This window comes from Rattus norvegicus, chromosome 1 (assembly GCF_021556685.1).
Source record: "Rattus norvegicus strain SHRSP/BbbUtx chromosome 1, alternate assembly SHRSP_T2T, whole genome shotgun sequence".
Taxonomy (NCBI): Eukaryota; Metazoa; Chordata; class Mammalia; order Rodentia; family Muridae; genus Rattus; species Rattus norvegicus.
This window is the reverse complement of record NC_141534.1, coordinates 212579286-212600896: the sequence shown is the minus strand read 5'-3', so window position 1 is coordinate 212600896 and position 21611 is coordinate 212579286. Positions and strand designations below refer to the sequence as shown.

The window sequence follows — 21611 nt, the reverse complement described above, 5'->3', positions numbered from 1 at the left end:
GGTGACATCAATACATGCATTGATGTGACAGCACGGAAGCAGGACTGTAAACTGCACACATCTGACAGAGATCTTTACCTGTGACTCCACCGACTGCCTTGTCTCGGCAGGGGGTTGGCCTGCGGGACGGGGGCGGGAGGAGAGGGGGCGGAGATGGGCGGAGCTAAAGTGAGAAATAGCCAATTGGAGCTCTGGATGAGCTGCCCGCCCACCACCGCGGAACTAGCGCATGCGCACGGCCTCGCGGCCGGCCTCTCCCACAGGGGGCGGAGCTGACGCTCGCGCCGACGCGCCGGACGTCGGGCACGTTGACGCCGGCGACGCGCCGGGCCCGGTTCTCTGCGCTCGCCAGTGTCCCGCGGCGGCGGGCCGGCCTTCGTGACGAGCGGGGCGGCGGGCCCGGGGGCCGGGCGAGGACGCAGCCGCGGGGCTGCGTGGGTCGGCCCGCAGCCGGCCGCCGCCCGAAGGCCGCCGCGTAGCCCCGGAGCCGCGCCCGCCGGCCAAGGTGAGGGCGGGCGGAGCGGGCCGCGCACGGTGGCGGGCCAGGGACGGCGGAGCCGGGTCGGCGGGGTCAGCGGGCGGGGGTCAGCAGGGTCAGCAGAGTTGCGGTTAGCCTGGCCAAAACGGGTTGATAGCAGTTAGGTCCGAGTCAGCTTAGACTGGCCAGAGTCAGTGAGGTTGGGGACAGTGAGGCTGGGGTCAGCTGAGCCAGGCCGGGTCAGCGGGTCCTGGTCAGATGCACCTGCAGCGCATTTTCTTCTTTCCCCACTCTGTGCCCTGACAGTATGCAATCTCTAGTTCCTTCTCACCTTTCCCTTCTTTTTCTACCTAGCCCTGTTGTCCTGACTTCCTAGATTCCCAGTGTGGGTATATATCTCTTTCTGTTCTTTTCCCCTGTCTTTGACTATGAACTTATGTAAGTTAGGTTGGCTGACCAACCGTTTGTTAACACAGCAGCAGGCCTTTGCAAAACACTTCTGTCCAGACCTTAAAAAGCCGATCCAGTTGCTTTTTCCGCTGATCACCAAATATCCAGCCCTACAAGTCAGGGAGCCTGGTAGTCCTTCCCAGGAGCTGACTGCACACATTCCTGGAAGATGCTTGGGTCCATAGTGTTGGTGTTTGTCAGTTTCCAGTCTTCTTCTGTGGTTGAGGGACTGCTTTGACTCTTTCTTCCTGGGGCAAGAACAAAAGTTAACAGAAACGCACTGTCTTCAGCTGTTAATGTGGATATTAAACAGACCCCACTGGTTGGAGGTGAGCATCCTAGCTCCTCTTGCTCCCAGGACTGTGGTCTCCCCCAATCTGCTCTTTGTATTGGCCTATGTATGCTACTCTCAGAGTGTGTGCATCCAGAGTGGATGATCAGTTCTGACAGCAGTAGGGCTGTCAGCCTTTCTCTCACTAGCCACAGGTGCTCAGAAAGCTGCAGGTTTGTGGAAACTTGTGTTCTGCACCTACTGATTGTGGTCTGCATCTTTCCTTTTTCAAGATGATGTGCGAGGTGATGCCGACCATTAGTGAAGCGGAAGGACCCCCAGGAGGAGGTGGGAGCCATGGGTCAGGCTCCCCTTCCCAGCCAGACGCTGATTCGCATTTTGAGCAGCTCATGGTTTCCATGCTGGAAGAGCGAGACCGCCTTCTGGACACACTGAGAGAGACACAAGAAACGCTGGCATTAACCCAGGGGAAGTTGCATGAAGTTGGTCATGAAAGAGATTCTTTGCAGAGGCAGCTCAACACTGCACTTCCACAGGTATGCCCATCAAGCTGAAATCAAGGTGTCTGTCTGCCTTTAAATGTCTGCAGGATGGTCTTGTTAATGTATTAGCTTGCTGGCTGTTTTGTGTAACCACTTGGGAAGTGATGTTTCTGGTGTTTTCTGAGCAATGGTGAAATTCTCAGGAATTCAATTTAGGTACAAATGAGTATTCTCCAAAGCCATGTGGCCACACCCCTATACTGTCGTGCCTCTTTGAGAAACTGCCTAGATTTGGGAAAGTACTTTAATGTTTTTGACAGGGGGCTATGAAGCGGTTGAGCAGTATTGAGTCTCCTGTTCTGTCTTAGACTTGTCCTTGACTGCTGTGGACCTGTGAGGAGTGGATCTCAGGGTTTGTTTATCTGACCCTTAGTTTGTGTCTTGTGGGGTTGCAATTTCCTAGGGAGATCTTGTGGATAAATAGAACTCATTTCATGGGAAAAGTCTACACAGGCTTTCTCCAGAATATCCGTGAGCTGTAACTAAACTTTGTTTTAGAGAAGAAAAGATTGGAAATTGAATCCTGAGTCTCTTCCCAGGCAGATGAGACTTTGAGAGGTTGAAATACCTACTGTGCCTTCAGTCACATTTGGACCAGTATGTGAGAGCCTCCACTTTTGGAGTTAAATGCGGAGGCAGTGGTACAGGCAGGAGAAGGCAGTGCAGCCAGCAAAGCCAAAGGTGAGAGGCACACGAGCAGGGGCTGCTTAGATTCCTGCTGACAGCCCACTTTACTCATTCATGATGGGCGTCTCCACGGTGCTCAAGGAATCTGCACTTACGCTCTCCTGGTGTGTCTGCAGATATCAGTTAGAAGTCAGTAATGACCGCCTTGGTGCATCTCTCAGCTGTAAAGTCAGAGTTGTGAGATGGGACTAAAGGTTTGCATGTCCTTTTTAGAAACAGTAATTTGGTGTGAATGCTGTGTGCTGAGGGGTTTTGTTTCATGGCTATAGAGTTGTCTTTTCTTTCTGGAGTCTTAGGAATGAGCAGGTTAATTAAGTCAGCTTTCACTGCCTCTGCTCAAGAGCTTTCAGGAGGTCGGGAGTCCTACTTGATCTACTTTGCACTTGGGTTTTTTGCAGCTCAAAGTCTGCGTCAGTGGTTGGTCAACATTTAGGTTTTTGGAAAGAAAAGGCACAGGGGACTCAGAGCTGGTGGGTGTTGTGGGCAGTGAATTTCAGGCAGGCAAAGCTTCCTCACCTGCTGGTAAGCCTGTTGTCAGGTTGGCTGGCTTGCTGCTCTGCAGTGCCTCATCAAATGTAGGACATGCTTGTGTTCACACTTACATCATATCTAACCTGAGTCTAGTAGTATCACAGAGTAGACTTGTTCTAGACCATTCGCTTCCTGGAATCCTGGTCCTCTGGTGGGCATGTGTGTATGCTGGAGTCAGTGTCCTTACACTGGAGCTTGTGTGAGGACTGCACAGGCCACAAGTGTATGCCTCAGCTAGCTCTCCAGTTATTCTGGAGAGCTTGGATCAAGTGATGGATAGAACTATGCCTCCCATGAAAACCCCCTCCTGCTTCCTGCCATCAGTGACTGTCCTCTATTCTAATGTGATCGAGCTCTTCTCTATTGGTTCATTTGCATATGCTTGACTTTCTATAGGAAATCTGTATGTTTTGTCTTTTGATCCTTCCCTGGACTCTTGTGAGACCCACACTTACTTGCCCTGCAGCATTCTGTGTAGATGGGCCCTACCTGTTCCTTCTGCAGTCAGGACCCCTGAGGCTGACCCTGGTCCTAATCTTCCTAGGATACTTTTGCATTTGGGGAGGTGCAGAACTAGATGTGTGTGTTTCTGTTGGAGTGTTCTAAGGAATGGAATTGTAGTGGATATCAGCCTCAGGAGTTGCTGCCAAAAGAGCTGTGGTGACAGTTGGTACAACCACATGGCCATCGGCAGTGTGGGAAACTGTTATGTGCTGCAAAGCTCCAGGTGGGGAGAGGCAGCCTCTTGACTGCAGCCACCTGCAGCGCAGCAGCTTCTCAGCAGGTACATGAGCGCTGAGCAGTCTTTTATTTCCTGTTCGTTGATTGGATTGTCTGTTTCTAATTTGAAGGTTTATTTCTTATGATTTATTTGTTATACAGTGGTCTGTCTGCATGTAAGCCTGCAGGTCAGAAGAGGGCACCAGATCTCATTGTGGATGGTTACTGAACCATGGTTGCTGGGAATTGAACTCAGGACCTCTGGAAGAGCAGCCAGTGCTGAAAACCTCTGAGCCGTCTCTCCGGCCCCCTAATTTGAAGTTCTTTATACATTCTTTGTATATAGATATATAGAAGATTTTTTGTTTGTTTGTTTGGTTGGTTGATTTTGAGACATAGTCTCTCTACATAGCTCTGTCTGTCTTCAAACTCCTTATGTAAGCCAGGCTGGCCCCAAACTCACAGAGCTCTACCTGCCTCTGCCTCCTATGTGCTGAGATTAAGGTGTATGCAAGGATACCTCAGTAGAAGAAACATTTTTTAAAATTTATTTTTGTGTGTATGTGTTTGGATTCATTTGTGTTCCTGTATGTGCATGCATTTATGTGCAGGTGCTCAATACATGTGTGCACATCTGTGCAGAAGCTAAAGTTTGATGTTGTGTGTCTTCCTTGACCGCTCTCCACCTTAGTTTTTTAGTATTTATTTTTGCCTTACATGTGTATGTGCCTGAGTGAATGTATGTATACCATGTGGGTATAGCAGCCTATGGAGATAGGAAACATTGGGTTCTCTGGAACTGGATTTACAAATAGTTGTGAACAGCCATGTAGGGGAACCTGAACCTGGCCCTGTGCAAGAGCAGCAAGAACTCTTACCCATCCGCCTAGCCACCTGTCTAGTCCCTTGTATTTTGAGACAGAGGCCTGTGCAGAGAGCTGCTGGTTGGCCAGGGTGGCTGGCTTGTGAGACTCTGGGGCCGTCCTGGTCTGGCTTTTCCAGCATCAGCATTGCAGGCATCATGGCTGCCATGCCTGGCCTTTACTTGGGTGCTGGGCACTTGTACTTTACCCACTGAGCCGCCTCCCCAGCCTGGAAATTTGTTTTTATATTCCTGTGTTTGGGACACATGTTCACATACATTCATATATAAAGGTCTTGCCCAGGGAGTAGCTCACACTTTGGTAATCCTGCCTTAGCCTCATCAAGTGCTAGAACTCTGGGTATGTAGCCACATCCAACTCAGGAATACCCTTTTATGAGGAAAAGTTTAACGTTTTAATGTAATTCATTTGGTTCATCTTGGTTCCCCCCACCCTCCAAGAATATTTAGTTTTGGTTGTGAGCCTATACATTAACTGTTGAGCCATCTTTCCAGCCCAAGAATATTTAATGTAGGGGCTGGAGAGTTGGCTCAGTGGTTAAGAGCACTAGCTGATATTCTAGAGGACCTATGTTTAATTCCCAGCGCCCATATGGCAGCTCACAACTTTCTGTAATTTTCATGAGGTCGGACACCTTTCTTTAGCCTCCAGTGATACTAGGTACATAGGTAGTACCTAGCCAAACATTCAGGCCAAACATCCATACACGTAAGTAATTAAAAAGAATATTTCACATAGACCAGGCTAGGAGTATACATCTTTAATCCCAGCACCCAGGTGAATCTCTGTGAGACTGAGGCCATCCTAGGCTATGTAGTAAAAGTTCCAGGGTAACTAGGGCTACAGAGTGAACTGTCTCCAAAAAAAAAAAAAACAAACCCCACCAAACCCAAAGGAATATTTACTGCATCCTGATCTGCTAGTCTTGAGCTAAGGTGTGTCTCAGTGGTAGAGGAATGAAGTGGTATCCAGTGGTATCTTTGCCCTCTTTGCACAAGTGACTGGATGACTGCAGAATTTGTCTTGAGATTTGATATTTTAAATTCTTCACCTTTGTTCTTTAAGATTTTTCTTGGTCTGGCTCATGAATTCTGCTTGGGCCAGAGTGGCTTGGTGGGTTAAAGTGCTTGCTTCACAAGCCTAAGAGCCTGGCTTTAGAACCCATGATGGGCTGGAGAGATGGCTCAGCGGTTAAGAGCACCCGACTGTTCTTCCAGAGGTCATGAGTTCAATTCCCAGCAACCACATGGTGGCTCACAACCATCTGTAAAGAGATCCGATGCTCTCTTCTGGTGTGTCTAGAACCCATGATGGAAGGAGAGAATTAGTTCCTGAAAGCTACCGTTTGACCTCTGCATGTGTGCCCACGAGCACACACGCGCGCGCGTGCACACACACACACACACACAAAATCAGTCTCCGTGACAGACTATCTGTGAACATGCTTGACCCACAAACCTCTCTGGGGCCAGTGTCTTTTGGGCATTGCTCTTGGAGTCTGCAGATAGAACACAGATATGTAGTTATTTATTGTTGCTGTATTGAGATAGAACTGGCTTATTTAAATGTATTTTTAGTCTTGAATGTATTTTTAGTTTTATCTGTATGGTTGTTTTTCTCTACATGGTTATATGTTTACCACCTGTGCAGTACCCTTGAAGGCCAGAAAAGGTGCTGGATTCCCTGGGATTGGAGTTATATGCGGTTGTGAGATACCATGTTGGGGCTGGAAATTGAAGCCTGGGTCCCCTGGAAGGGTAGCCAGATGCTTTTAAACTGCTGACCCTAAATAGAACTGCCTTTTTTTGGGGGGGGGGACTCAATCTCTGTTGATGGGGTTTCAAACTGTGATTTTCCTACTGTGCAGACTCCTAAAAGTTGGGATTGTAGGTGTGGACCCCACACCCAAAATGAACTGAGTTTTTGGGACTGGGGAGTTGCTCTCCCACTCCTGCTCTGGATCTACATTTTATTGATTGATTGCCTTGATTCTCTTGTGGAGTTGCATTGAGTTCTTCAGCACAGGATGTAACTGCCATCCATGGTAGTGGTGGGCCTCCTTGTCTTGTTCCTGGAATCACTCATTCGCTGTTTTATATGCAATTGTAGTGATCACTGAAGGGCTCTGGTAAACATTCGCTATTAAATGTGACAATTCTTTCTAAGCTTCCTAAGAACCTTTTTTTTCTTTTATAAAAATGTGTTTGATTGTTTGTTGAGACAGGTTCTTGCTGTGTAGCCCAGATGGTCTCAAACTCAGGATCTTCTTAATAATTTTGAAAAAACTCATGTGATATTCCTGTGTGGCGGCTCAGTACTTGGGAGGCCAAGGCAGAAAGACTACTACCAAGTGTGAAGTCATCGTGGGCTACATAATGGTTTCTAGGTTAGACTGGATGGACCTGATAGGAAAAAACCAAACCATTAAAGTGTTTATTGAATTCCTTAATTTGTTCTGCATCTTTTGAGGCAGTCATGTGAGTTTTCTGTTTGGTAGTCAACTTTGGAATCCTGTGAATGACTCCTAACTGGGTTTCACTTGTTAGTACTGTACTTTTAGGGTTGTAGTCATGAGGAAGGCTGACTGACCAGTGTCATCACCTTCTTGTGCCCTTGGGAGATTTTGGTGTGGAGGTTGGATTGCTCTCATGAGCAAGGTGGCCAGTGTTTCTTGTGTTGTGCTTTGTGGAAGATTTCCTGTGAAGGTGGTGCTTTCCACTTTAACTGTTAGAGTTCATTGACAATACCACACAGTGCAGGATTTTCCTGGTGAGAAAGAAAAACTTTCCAGACAGTTTGTGATAGAAATTAATTTTTCTGATAGGTATTTTTAGGCTTGGCCTTTGCTCCATGAAGACTTGGGGATTACACTTTCCAGATTTTAAGATAAGGGGAGATAAGGGCTTGCTGTGCAGCTCAGGCTGCCCGTGAGCCCTGATCCTCTTGTCTTAGCCTTCCAGGGACAGGGGTTATGGGTGTGCATCACCATCCCCCCTGGGCTCACTCCTCTTCAAGATGGCATCTTGCTGTATATCTTTGGCTATCTTGGAACTCACTCTGTAGACTAGGCTGGCCTTGAACTCATGGAGATCCTCCCACCTCTGCTTCCTGAGCACTGAAATTAAAGGTTCCAGCCCTTCCTCTTGTTCCTCCACTTCTTTTTTCTTCCCCCAACCTCAGTAGGGTTTGCTTATAGCCTAGTCTTGCTTAAAACTAACAGTCCTCCTACCTCAGGCTACCAAGTACAGATGTGTGTCATGTCCAGCCACAGTTATGTGCTTGTTGCTCTCTTTATCCCCTCCTTCCCACGTTTCTGTCAGGGGTTGTCTTCTTTTACTTAAAAAAACCAATCTCTAAGTCCTCCTCCTACCACATTGTATGTATATCTGTGTACATTCATGAGCAGTCTGTGTGCATGTAGAGGCCTAAGAACAACTTGAGCGATAGTGTCTCAGTCACCATCCACCTTGTTTTTGAGCCAGTGTCTCTCACTGACCTGGAATTTGCCAATTAGGTCAGTCTGGCTGGCTATGGAGGTCCAGAGATACATGTACCTGTCTTCACATCCCTACATTCCCAGCACTCCCCTCCACAGCCCACACTGCCATGCCTGACTTTTTTTTTTTTTTTGGCACAGGTTTTGGGGCTGGAACTCAGGCACTGTACCAACAGCCACTTCCTCAGCCTTTCTGGTGGCTGAATCGCTGTTTTCTTTGTACTGGGTAGATGGAGTGTTTAGTGAGTTTAGGAGGCCTTTTGCCTTTCAGCTCCCCTGTATTCCTTGTTTTTAGCACCCCAAGGGCCTGTACTAACTCACTGTAGATGCCTTAGGGTTTCCACCTATTCCACTCGTTTAATCTTCACATACTCTCCATCCTGTCCGGATATTGTTTACTGACCTTACTTCCTCCTATCCCCTGCTGTGTCGAATCTGCTGTTTGAGCTTCTATCCATAATTTTCAGTTTTAGTAGGATTTTTGTTATGTATGTGTTAGGTTGGTGCTGAGAGCTGAGACTGCTCATGCCTTATTGGGGAACGGGAGAGCAGATGGTATGTTCTTGCTACCTACAGCAGAGATCATGGGGAGTCAGTTATCATCTGATACCTCAGCAGGCCTAGGCATTCCATGTTAACTTTCTAATCAGAACCCGAGGAGGCGCAGGGCACTACCTGTCTGGCGACTCAGCTGTGGAAAGAATGCAGGTTCCAGTCCCTCAGCTGCTCTGTTGGCTTCTACGCAAGGTGTTTCCATTCTTCCAAGTCTGCCCCCCATGTCAGGTCAGGAGAGGACTGCATCCGCAGGTCTGGCATTAGCAAAGGTGACTGAGGAGGTAAGGGGCTGTGTGATGCTCACTCTGTTAATTGATCATATACCGTTTTCTTTCTTTTCTTTTTAAAGATTTGTTTATTTTATGTATGAGTACACTGTCGCTCTCTTCAGACACACTAGAATAGGGCATGGGATCCCATTGCAGATGGTTGTGAGCCACCATGTGGTTGCTGGGAATTGACCCCAGGACCTCTGGAAGAACAGTCAGTGCTCTTAACCTCTAAGCCATCTCTCCAGCCCAAGTTTTCTTTGTCATTAAAAATATGCTGCTTTTAGGTTTTGCTCCAGTTTTAAAGTTTCAGCTGTATTTCAATGTGGATTTTAGTTCATTTTTACTTTTTCACAAGTGCTCAAAAGTTTAGTGTAGAGCTGAAAAATCTTACATAGTTTTAATATTTTCTTAAGTGCGTATGGCTGTTTTGTCTGCATGTGTGTTTATGCACCATGTGTGCAGTGCTCTCAGGCCAGAAGAGGTATTGGGACCTCTAGAGCTGAAGTTAGGGATGGTTGTGAGACATCCTGTGGGTGCTGGAAACAGAACCCAGGCCATGTACTAGTGCAGAGAGTACTCTTAAGCTGAGGCATCTCTTTAGCCCTATTTAGTTCTTTAAATACTCCGCCTTGTGTATTTTAGTTTTCCACTCCACGTGACCAGGGAGTGTGTAGTAACGCTGGGTCAGAGAAATTGCAAATCCAGTTTCAGTCCTATAACTGGGCCTGGGCCACCTGGTGTATAGGAAAAACCCAAGAATTAAGAATTGTCTTTAGGGCTGGAGATGGCTCAGTGGTTAAGAGCACTGACTGCTCTTCCAAGAGGTCCTGAGTTCAAATCCCAGCAACCACGTGGTGGCTCACAACCATCTGTAATGGGATCTGATGCCCTCTTCTGGTGTGTCTGAAGACAGCTACAGTGTACTTATATACATAAAATAAATAAATCTTTAAAAAAAAAGAATTGTCTTTAAACTTTTTGATTCAGGGAGTCAGCATGCTTCGGTTTTTCGAGGCTGGGCATCACTAGCTAACCCAGTGTAGCCTCAACCCCAGGGTTAGGATCAGAGGCTCACACCCACAGCTTTTATCTTACATCCTGTGCAGTGATCTTTGCAGACCTTTTGAGAGCAACAGTGAGATTTTTAAAAGCCATCTGATTTAGAAAGCTTTCAATGGGGATATCTGTTCAGGATAAATTCTCTTGTCTCTTGCGATCTGTAGGTCTTGGTTGAGGCAGTTGTCTGGTGGAGCGGAGAATACTGTAAGGAAAAGGGTCTTAAAATCACAGCTCTGTGGACAGGTCTTTGGGGTAAACTGGTGGGAGTGTAGAGTGTTCTAGGGCTAGAAAGGACAGCGCCTGGTCAGGAGGTATTTTGTCTCAGGCTAGGATGAGAGAAAGTAGGGCAGGTAGAAAAAAAAGCAGTTAAAACCACGCCTAACCTAAAGGGGTTGCCCTACAGGCTGAAGAGGAGCAGTTGAGCCCAGCCACGGGGAGGGGTTGCTTACAGCAAGGGGCAAGGATGCTCTGAAACATCCCTGAAGTGGAGCTCCCCAAGGCTTACCTGTCCTCAAACAAGGGTTGCCCTGATGGGCCTGGGTGTGGGGGCCCAGGAGTTTTCCTGAAGTCTGGCTGAGTCATGAGTTGGCTACAGTGCTGCCAGAGCTTGATGTTGAGCTACCTAGGGGCTCAGGTATAGGGAGAAATACTCAGCTTTGCACAGTGTTCCACATGTGCAGGAAATGACACCTGTCAAGGTACTGAGCTTGTAGGTGATTTGGGGTACAGGAGGAATGGACAGCCCTGGGAGGCACTGGTTAGACAGCAGTCCTTCCTACTGCAGTGGACATGTGCCTCGGCTCTCCCTCCATAGAGTGGGATCCATAGGACAGAGTGCATAGATACACAGGGTTTTCCTGTTGCATACAGCTTATGTGTTTACCCAGGTCCCATTCCAGCGCTAAGTATGCAGTTTACAGAGAGCACTACATTGCTTACATGGCTTTAGCTGGGTGAAGTGAGACAAGAGAAGTTCTGTTTGAACAGGGCTGAAACTCCAAGAAACACAGCCATGCTCATCTGGGATTTGAGGGGCAGAGTGTGGAAAGTGGCTTTTTGGCCTTCACTGTCATATTCTGGCTCATGTGTAGCTTAAGTGCTATCTTCTTCCTCCTCTCCCTCCTCCTCCTCCTTCTCCTCTTCTTCCTCTTCTTCCTCCTCCTCCTCTTCTTCTTCTTCTTCTTCTTTTTTTTTTTTTTTTGTTAAAGGCAGGGTCTCATGCAGTCCAGATTAGCCTCTAATTCACTGCCTGAGGATCTTAAACTAGGACTATAGGCATGTGTCACCACACACATTTTATGTGCTACTGGGAATCAGACTCAGAGGTTGTATACAAGAATTCTACCAAATAAGCCACATCCTCAACTGTATGCCATAGTCTTACTAAATGTCAGCCCCTCAGATCACCCTAGTTTTCAAGCTAAAACTGCATCTCAGAGCTGCATGTCACTTTTCTACCTTTGCTGACTCCCCAGTGTGGATCATACCTGTTGTCTGGCAGCTTCATGGAAAGTGTGACACCCCTCCTTCAGGCCTTTCCTGCCCTGGCCTCTGCCTGTTACCTATGAAAAGACAATGGGCAACAGGTTTTGCTGACTCCAAAGATATTCCAAAATATTAATGCTCTGGCTAGAATGCAGCTCAGTGGTAGAGGGCTTTCCTAGAGTGTGTGAGGCCCTGGTTTCCTTCCTCAGTCTATAACACTAGCAACAGAAATGCTATTTTCTGGCTTTTGTTTGCTAAGTTGACAGCTCCTTTTGATTGAGACAGGCTCTCATGTAGCCTAGGCTGGGCTCAGACTTGCTCAAATCCTCCAGGTTGGCCCCTGGGTCCTTCTGCTAAGACACTATTAGTTTGGAGTGTTAAATTGTTTTCTGGTACGAAATGTGTCCCAGGCTTCCTTAGTACTTTCCTGCCTGGTAGCAAACCATTTAGAACCCGGTTCCTTTTGTGGGAAATACTTAAAAGTTACTACTGGGGGCTGTGCTCCTTGTTACTGGTCAGACTCTGGGGGGAAAAGCTGGATACACTGATGATGTCTGTAATCCCAGCATGTGGGAAGTGGAAATGAAAAGATTTAAAAGTTTAGTTACCTTGGCTACATAGAGAGCTTGGGTCAGCCTTATAGGAGACCCTGTTTAAAAAGTGAAGCAAAACAAAAGGAGTATATACATAAAATAGTTTTATTAGTAACATAATTTAGTAACTTTTTGAATGAAGGGTTTTTTTCTTTCTTTCCTTTGGGATGATCCTCTCTAGCCTATAAATTCTATAGTTAGTCTTCCAGCTTCAGCCTCCTGAACACTGTGGTTACAAGAGTATATCAATACATCTGGCTGACAGGATTTCTTAACAGTTTTGTGGGGAGTGGCTGAGAATAAGTATATACTAAGAATGTGCAGTTAAAATAATATTTTTTCAAACCACTGCTGGGTTTTAAAGTGATTTAGCATGGATACACTAACAAAATAATTATATATTTGATATATAATTATTTATTTAAATTTTATTAGAGTAACTGATTGACAGTGTGTGTGAGTGAATCAGAGGACAACTTTCTAGGTTCAGTTCTCTTTACCATGAGTTCTGGAGATCAAATTCAGGTAACCAGGCTGAGCCGCAAGTATCCTGAACCATCTCTCCAGCCCCATTTATTAATCTTTCAACTTTTTATTGGTTCTTTGTGACTTTCACATCGTTCACCCCAATCCCACTCATCTCCCCATCCTACCCACTCTCCACCCTTACAACCTCCCCACCACAGAGGGAACAAATTTCTCTTTGTGGAAGCTGTAGTGTGTCCCACAGTATACCCTCTGTCCACACTTCTGTGCTTGCAAGTGTTCATTGCAGTGTCTCAGTAGTCTGTTACTAGGCTTGTGGCTTTTATTACACTATCAGTACTGAATCCTTACTAGGACTCCTCTGGGATATCTTGTTGGTGTCATGGAGATTCTGTAGTTTTGGATCTGCAGGACTGACCCCCTTCATGCACTCCAGCAGTTCATCGATAGAATCGATGTTGGGGTGGACCAATTCAAAGCTCTGACTCTGGGCCTGAGAGGTATCTGAGTTGGTCGTCCTATTGGTGCTGGTGCTTTTGGAGAGGGCTCACCAGGGCCAGCTCTACCCTGCTGCCCAGTTGAGGTCCAAGATCTATGATCCTGTGGCCAGCTCTCTTGCCCACCCTAGATGATGAGGGACAGGGAGGGGAGGAGGCACCCATCTCTCTTTTGTCTGAGCCACTGCACAGCAGACTAGGCAGGGCTGTTGTTTTTCAGCTAAGGTTGCTGGCTTACCTGCAACCCCACTTCCAGATCCAGCTCTACTGTGCTGTCCAGGCAAGATGCAGGGCCTGTTCTCCTGAGTGCTGCAGTAGGTGAGGGATAGTGCCAGCTTTCCTGCTTTGATGACCTCAGGGCCAGCTCTCCTGCCTGCCATAGGTGGCAAGGGACAAGGTAGGGGTGTCTCTCCTTCACCCATGTCAAGGCATGGTAGACAAGTGGTGGAACTAGCTCTCCCATTCTTGTACCCTCAGGGCTGGCTTGTCCACTTCCTAGCCATCAGGGTCGTCTCTGCCGTGCAGGGCTTGTTCTCCAGAATGCAGTTGGTGAGGGGTAGGGACAGCTCTCATAATGTCATGACCCCAGGACCAGGTCTCCCATCTGCTGCAGGTCATGAGGGGCAAGGGAGGTGGAGGGTATCTATCTCTTCTTTCTCTGTACCACCACAGAGGAGACGAGTGGCAGGGCCAGCTCTCCCACCTCATACCCTTGGGGCAGGTTCACCTGTGACTCCTGAAATGTGCAAGAGGCGGCTCTCCTGCTGTCAGGTTACTTCACTGTTGTGAAAATCATGTAGATTTAGACCAGGCTGGCCTCAAAATGCACAGGAATCCACCTGCCTCTGCCTTTGCCTCCTTGAGTGCCTGGGTTAAAGGTGTGTACCACTGCTCCATTAACTTATGATAGGGTCTGTCTTTGCTGCTTAGGGCTGTCTCAAATTTCTGAACTCAAGATTCTCCTGTGTCTCCAGAGTGTTAGAACTCCACATGTAGATCAGACTGGCTTTGGAACTCACAGAGATCTGTGCCTGTTTTCTCAGTGCTGTGATTAAAGACATGTACCACCACACCTGGAGTTTTTTAAAATTATATGTATGTGTGTGTGTGTATGTCTGTTGTGTGAGTGTATACATGTGTGTGCAAGCATTCATGAAGGCCAGAGGAGTTGGACCCCTTGGAGCTGGAGCTTCTAGTGTTGATGAGTTATCTGATATGGGTGCCAGGAATTGAACTCTGGTCATCTGGTAGAGCAGTGCATGCTTTTAACCAGAAAGCCATTTCTCTAGCCCCTGGGTTTTCCTTTTGTTTTTGTTTTTTTTTTTTTTTTTTTGAGGTAAGATCTCTTTATATAGCTCTGACTGTCCTGGAACTCACTATAAAGACAGGGTGGCCTCAAACTCACAAAAATCACCTGCCTCTGCCTGCCAAGTGCTGGCTCCACAGTCTTAATGTTTCTGTGTTCAAAAGTCCAGCTTCTTCTGAGACACAAGGCAGTTGTTCAATATGAGCCCTTCTAATAAAAAGCTAGATGATAAAAAATAGGTTTCTAGTGTGCATCACTGCAGTGTAAACATTTCTGCTCTAAAAGGGAGGAGCGAGGATGACAAGGAAGGACCTGGCAGGCAAGTGGCAGGTCTGGCAGGGTCATATCTGGCATCTGGGCCCTTAGTGGACTCAGGGCATCAGTAGCTTTGGTGACTGCCCCTACTCGTGTTGCCTGTAGCAGTGTCTTGGTGTCTTGATGAGCTGCATGCTGCCTGCAGCTTTTCCCAGCAGATGTCTTTAAATCCTCTGGGATCTCCACAGCAATGCAGGTATCACCTTCACAACTCCTCTTTGTAGGGGATTCTTGACCCTGACACACACTGCCTGGCCTGAGAAGCTTTCTGAACTGTGGTATAAGCCTCTTCCAAAAGCAGCTTGTGGAAGGAAGGGTTTATTTCACCTTACACTCCCAAGAAACGGTCCATCATGAAGAAAGAATCATCAGGGCAGGAACCTGGAGTCAGGGAACAGATGCAGAGACCAAGAGCAATGCTATTTATTGACTTGCTTCTTATGGCTTGCTCGGTGTGCTTGCTTGCACATGCTCTCTCTGTCTCTGTCTCTCTGTCTCTGTCTCTCTCTCTCTCTCTGTCTCTCTGTCTCTCTCTCTGTATCTCTCAAAATTTTATGGGAAAGGAATAGAGACAGAGAAAGAGGGGGGCAGAGAAGGACAGAGAGAAGAGAGGAAGAGGAGGCTGACTGAGAATGTGGGAACAGAAAGAAGATAGAGGGGGGAAGAGGGGAGAGAGAGAGAGAGAGAGAAAGAGAGAGAGAGAGAGCGAGAGAGCACAAATAGGAGATGGAGAGAGCCAGTCTGCTTTCTTATAGGGATGGCACAATGGACTGGGCCCTCCTGCATCCATCACTATTAAAAAAACACCCAGCAGGCTTGCCTGCAGCTTGATCTTATGACAGCATTTTCACAGTGAAGGCTTCCTTTTCTCAGATGACTCTAGTTTATGTCAAGTTGACAAAAACTAGCCAGCACAGCATCCATGACCCCTCTTTGTCATGGTATTTTACATGCTTGCAAGACCATATGAGTGATGTTGCCAAGTTGTGCTGCCAGATCTAGACATGGTCTGGCCCCTGCCATCACAGTTGTAGTGACATCTGTGTACCTTGGTGGCTGAACCTACACAAACCCTCCCTTGGCCTTGCTTTTGAGCAAGTGATCCCTTCATTTGCTATCTTAGCAAAAGTTCTGCACTTTGATCTGAATCTGAGTTTTCATGAGCTGGAGCCTTCATGTGGGTGAGGTCTTGCTTTCAGGATATCTTTACTGATGTCCCAGTGTGGAGTGTGAGCTCCTCTTCAGTGGTGCTAATCTCTAAAGATGACAGTTGTGTTTTCTGCACCTGCCTGTTGGCTCTGTACCACAGAGCTGAGTAAGTGAAGTGAGTAGCCGTCATTGTAGAGTGTAGGTCATGCTGTTTTGGGATTTCCTTATTCTCTGAGCCAGGCCTTCTCTGTGTTTCTTTTAGCATTCTGGTCTTTCAAGCTCCTGTCAGAGGGGTCCATTAAGCTCTGTTTACGGCATTCCAGGTTTCTCTAGCCTCTAGCTTCAGTCTTTCCCGTGCCTCACACAAACGAGGTTCAAAGGCCTGAGATCACATGGTCAATATCACAACAGTCTTCTTCACTGGTTCCAATTTTCTGTATTACTTTCCTTGTTTCTATGAGTAGGTCACTGACCAGAAGCAACTTAAGGGAGAAATTGTTTATTTTCAACTTACAGTTTAAGAAGGTCCATTCCATAAAGGCAGGAAGGGTCATGATGAAGCCTGAGGCATCTGGACACATCACAACCCTATCAGAAAGCAGGAGATGATGAATTCAATTCATCTGGCTCTCTGCTTTTTCCATTTTTATTCAGTATGGAAACACATCATACTAGATGGAACATCCTACATTTGGGACAGGTCTTCCTCATTAGTTAAACCTCTCAGATGTATGTCTGCTAGCTGACTAAATTCCATAGAGTTGACAGTCAAGACCATCAGAGAGGCACAAAGTAGTATAACAAGAGAGAGCTGTATGGGAATGCTGACTGGACAGCCTTGTCTCACTGTCTGGACAGGTGGCTGTGGATACAGGTGGTGCTGGGTCCTGAGCAGTTAGTGTAATGGGCCCAGAAATATGGACAAAATGTTTCTTCTACTTTGTGGGTTTTTTGTACTGTAGCTAAAAGCAAGGGTTTGGCTGGAGCTGGCTGGCTGCTGGGCTGAGGCCCTTTTGCCAGGGGCGGGCCTGTGGAGTTCACCCTTTTGCATTTCATAGAATCTCATTCTTATTCTGAGGAGGAAATTTCATTTTGCTCCAAAAATAAATTTGGAAGCTTGAAGCATATCCTGCATGTTTTTCTGCTTTGCAGATGGGCTGATCACCCGCCGGCCTGTGCAGCTTAAACTGTGCCAGGGCTAATGTAGACATAGCTTTCAAGTGGTAGTGTTGTGTTGCAGTCCAATCACGCATAGGAAAACCGAAATGCTGCCTGCCAAGAGTTGGTACTCCGAAGCAGTGGATCTCTGGAACTCCCAAGCTCTCTTTCCCTCCACTTCAGATAAAGTGGGTCAGATGGTGACAGAGGAAGTCCTCCTGCAGTGCTGAATGGGTTGGAGTATCAACTTGAGTCTGTGACCAAACTTTTATGCAAATTAAAATGCCAAGGACTTCGGTGCCTTGACTGAACTGAGGTCCAATTGTTGGAAGGGCCTAAAGGCATTCTGTGTGGCTTTCTACTTTGCTTCTATATGGCTCTACAACATTAAGCTCAGGTCAAGAGAGTCCAGGCAAGCTGGTTTCTTGTTTCTTGTGTTATTTGAAGGCGTTATACAAATAGGTATGTGAGCTTTCTTCTTAATGAGTGGAGAGTATTTGGCTGCATAGTTTAAAAGTATGCCTTGCCATATCTCTCACTATTTCTGACTATCTCTAGAAGATACATCCCACTCTGCTCTTTTCCCTTGTGACAGCCAGGATAAGGAAGTTGTGTCCTTAGGAAGGAGGATATCTGCCTACTTGTCTCCTATGTTATATCACTCATTGCTTTGGGTTCTCTTATTGATATATCATGAATGGTGGTTTCTGGTTTCTATCTAGCCAGCACTTGTTACTTGTTTGATGTGAGTTCAGCACACCCTGGGTGTGCTGGGTATGGGGGTACTGGGAAGATGGAGTGCACTGATTGCCTCTGACCTTGGCTAGCCTCTGATGCTCACAATGGTGCTCTAACAGGTTGATAGTCCACTGAGGCCTGGCCACCAGCTGAGGGTTCTGCAGGCACCAGGTGGTGGCATGCATCTGAGCTCAGGCAGTCTGGCTCCAGAGCTCTCTTGACTGGGACAAGATTGGGTGCACAGCAGTACCCCTCAGATATCTCCAGCCTATTGTACTGAACTGCAGTGCTCCTTCTGTGACAGAGGGTCTTCAGCTGTCCTTCTGTCCCTCCATAGAGCTGTTCTCCATCCCCATTGGATCAGAACCTGAGGTACAGCCAGACACCTAGTAGTTTAGTGCTTTTGTGTTCCTTATGCTGAAAGCATATGCAGGAGAGTTGGTGGATACATAGCACACAAATGTCACAAGCAGATGAGCTGATTTCCTGATTCTGAGGTTGGTTTCTCTCATGTCCAAAGTCTCTTCTTCCCACCCTCACCCCCCAGGTGGCGGGAGAGTGGTACTTTTAGATGAGGCCTTACTATGTTAACAGTTCTGTCTGTCCTGGAACTCGCCCTATTTCCCAGACTCACAGAGATCATCTGCCTCTACCTCCTGAGTGCTGTGATGAAGGCTGTATGTGTGCCAACATGCCTGGCTTTTTTTTGTCGTCCCCCCCCACCCCCCCCCGTGCCCAGAATCTTGAGAGTTACTTGTGGTTAAGATGTCTCCTCTTATCTGCAGCTCCTGTGCTCAGGTTACCAGGACACTTGGCTTCCTGTTGTTTCTCTTCATATTTTTCCTAGCACAGGACGAAGGAGTTCAAGTGTGTCACGTGTAATGTGTGTGTCAGTAATTTTAAAAATAAATGTATTTTTATATGTGTGAGCATTTTGCTTATGTATATATGTATGTATGTATGTATTATGTAATGTAACTGTACATGTATATGTCATGGCATAAGTGTGGAGGTCAGAGAACAACTTGTAGGAGTCGTTCTTTTTTTCTGCCATGTGGGTTCTAGGCTTGCTGGCAAGTGCCTTTCTACAGGTGTTGGCCTTCTGTAGCCACTCTGCCTGCCCAAGCCAATTATAAAATTGCCATATGTGTGTGTACATATATAATATAGTCTTATCTATATAATAATGAGTCCAGGACATATTCATAATTGAGCGTAGTGCATTTTGATCCAATTCACTGCATTGCCATCCCTCAGTCGCCTTCCCTCCTCTCAGATACCCTTCTTTCCTGCTAGTGCCTCTGCTATTTAACTGCTGTCTTCTTTCCTGTCAGTCAGCTCTTAGTCCCTGGTAACTGAATGCATTGACTGCAACTGTGGTGCACGTTGAGATAATTGGAACAACAGAGGACGTAGAGGTGATACTTGAGAATGCCATGTCCCTCAGCCCTGATTTGTATGTCATGTTGGGCATACTTCTCCCTTATCTCTCCCTTCACTGCAGGCAGCCTGTGCAGCCTGGCGGAGTGAGAATCACATGGCCCCTCAGTAGAGAGGTGGCTTTGGTTCTGTTGTGTTCTGTAACCTTTTGAGGCCTAGGGTTTTTTCTCTGCAAAATAGCGGGTTAGGACAAGTAACAGATCTGCAGATGAAAATGTGTTAGAGGCACTTCTTTCTGGGGTCTTCACAGAGTAGACTGACACCCAGGCTCAGGTGAGGTGTGTTATGATGGGGTCCTAGGAGCGCCTGTGGAAGTGTGAACGCTGACGCTCCTAAGCACTCTCTGGCTCAGTGTTTTGTCTGTACAGTCACTGGATTAGAGGCAGGAACTGCGTTTCAGAACCTACCACAAAAGGCCAGTGATTAAAAATGAGTTGAAGGTTGGTCAGGCCAGGTGGGAGGGACACTGGTAGGCACCCTTCTATAGTGTTGAGGTCTTTTCCTCCTGAGGGTGGACAGGGCTGCATCCCTGTCTCTAGTATAGGAAAGGGACTTTGAGACAAGAAGTGGAGAGAGCTTCATGACTGCTGGTTCTGTGTCTTGTAGAGGGTTGCATGCTAGTGCTTGGCTTTGAGGTTTTGAGAGTGTGTGGGTCTGGGATGTTGCTCTATTTCTGCTCTTTGCTGTGAGCCTTACTTTAGGTTGTGAGGACAGCAGTGTAACATGCTCAGCACATAACCTGATGTTCATAGTTAGTCCATATATGGTGGCTGTCAGCCTCCCCATTCTTGGGGTCACCAAGGTGAACCATTGTGAAGAAAGTATTTCTTTGAGGTTCCAGAAATTCATGTGACCAATGAAGGAAGTGGAGATGAAGGAATACAGTGAGCACCATAAAGTGTTGAACGTCTACAACTCCAGCCCTTCCTCCATACATAGTGTGGGTGCTTCCAGGGCAGTGTAGAGTGGCTCAAGTTCTCTAGTGCCTAAAATCTGCAGACTAGCCAGGTTCTGTATAGACAGCCTGTGGAGAGTTCACAGAGAGCAGTAACCTGAAGGCCTTTGAGGAGGACTGATGTTTATGAAGGAAGACTGCGAGCCGCTTGAGCCCTGTGTTGCCAGCGACACTGCTGGTTCAGTGACTACCTCTATAGGAGCTATCCTTCCCTTCAGCAGTGATGGTGACCAGCCTTTGCTGTAGAGGTTAGGACAGTACATGATTGGAGTACATGCTACTCCTTGGGGGTGGACCATACATAGAAAAGGGGCTCAGATGCTACATGCCAAAACACAGCACACAGAAGCAGCCTAGCTGAACTGTGACAGGCCTGCAAATCTGTGGAGAGTGAAGTGTGGATCAGTATACCTCACATGACAGTAATCCCCACTTCCTCACTGAGATTGTCAGGAAACTTGTGAGGGGACACTGTCCTAGTGGACCGCCATCTTTCCCAGAGTTCCATCATGTCACTGCCCTTGTTACTTTTACTCTGGTCTCTGATCGTCTTTTCTACACAGACAAGCATGGGCGTCTGTGGCTATTGGTAGTGGCTAGAATACAGGCAGTAGACCAGAGAGAGTCTGCACTGCACTTTTTTTTTCTACAAATCATAGAAATACTTGTTCCCAAAAAAAGTTGAGGAGTGAATAAAGAGCCTGCTGGGGAGCACATTCTTGTGGGCAGCCCTGCATGCTACCCATCTGTGTGCCTGTGCTTCCCTTTATGGAGCTGCAGTTCCTCTGTGCTGGGCCATCTGGGAAGAGCTAGATGCTGGTATAAGTTAGCTATCCTAATGTGTACCTGTTCTACCTGGACAGTAGACATCAGAACGGTTGATGACCCTGGCCTGGTGCAGGGCAGAGCCTCTGGGATATAGGCTGACAGCTTGCTGTCTTCATGTGGAGACCATACTTTTCTGGGCTTTGAGACCATCATAATCCTTAGTTGTAACTTAACCCTGGAGAGTCATTCTACTGCATAAGGAGGAGATGACACAGAACAGTGAGGTAAAGACTGCCATCTTTCTGAGGATACGTGTCTAGAGTCATTCTTTCTTGTCACAACCATCAGTTTTACCATTTTTGCTCATTTAAAGATGTGAACTTACCAGGTGGTGGTGGTGCAAGCCTTTAATCCCAACACCCCAGAGGCAGAGGCAGGCAAATCTCTGAGTTTGAGGTTAGCCTGGTCTACAGAGAGAATTCTAGGACAACCAGGGCTACACAGGGAAACCTTGTCTCAGAAAACAAAACAACAAATCAAAACAAAAGGCCCTAGTCAGCAGCAGCCTCATAGTAAGATAGACAGGAGTAGAGAAGCTGTGTCTTCCTTAATGGCTTCCTGCTATAACAGGCTCTGAGGGTTTTTTCATGTAAGAAAACTTCTATTAGAGAGTTGAGGGATGTGCTGGGGGCAAGAGCTCAGTTGGTAAGATGTTTGCCTTGAAAGCATGAAGACCTGGGCTCAGTTCCAAGAAC

General features: G+C 47.0%; 1 protein-coding gene across 25 annotated transcripts in view; it reads left to right on the top strand.

Moving 5' to 3' along the window:
* The first annotated feature begins 294 nt into the window (after positions 1-294).
* Positions 295-21611, top strand: part of Ppfia1 (PPFI scaffold protein A1) — a 76993-nt gene continuing 55676 nt past the window's right edge. For 23 of the 25 annotated variants that reach the window (XR_015619440.1, XM_087547775.1, XM_087547770.1 and 20 more), the window contains exons 1-2: positions 295-505; positions 1493-1756. Coding sequence is in view for 24 of the 25 variants with exons in the window: in XM_087547775.1 (XP_087403901.1) it covers positions 1493-1756 (264 nt within the window). In the remaining variant the exon portion in view is untranslated. 25 annotated transcript variants of the gene reach the window in all.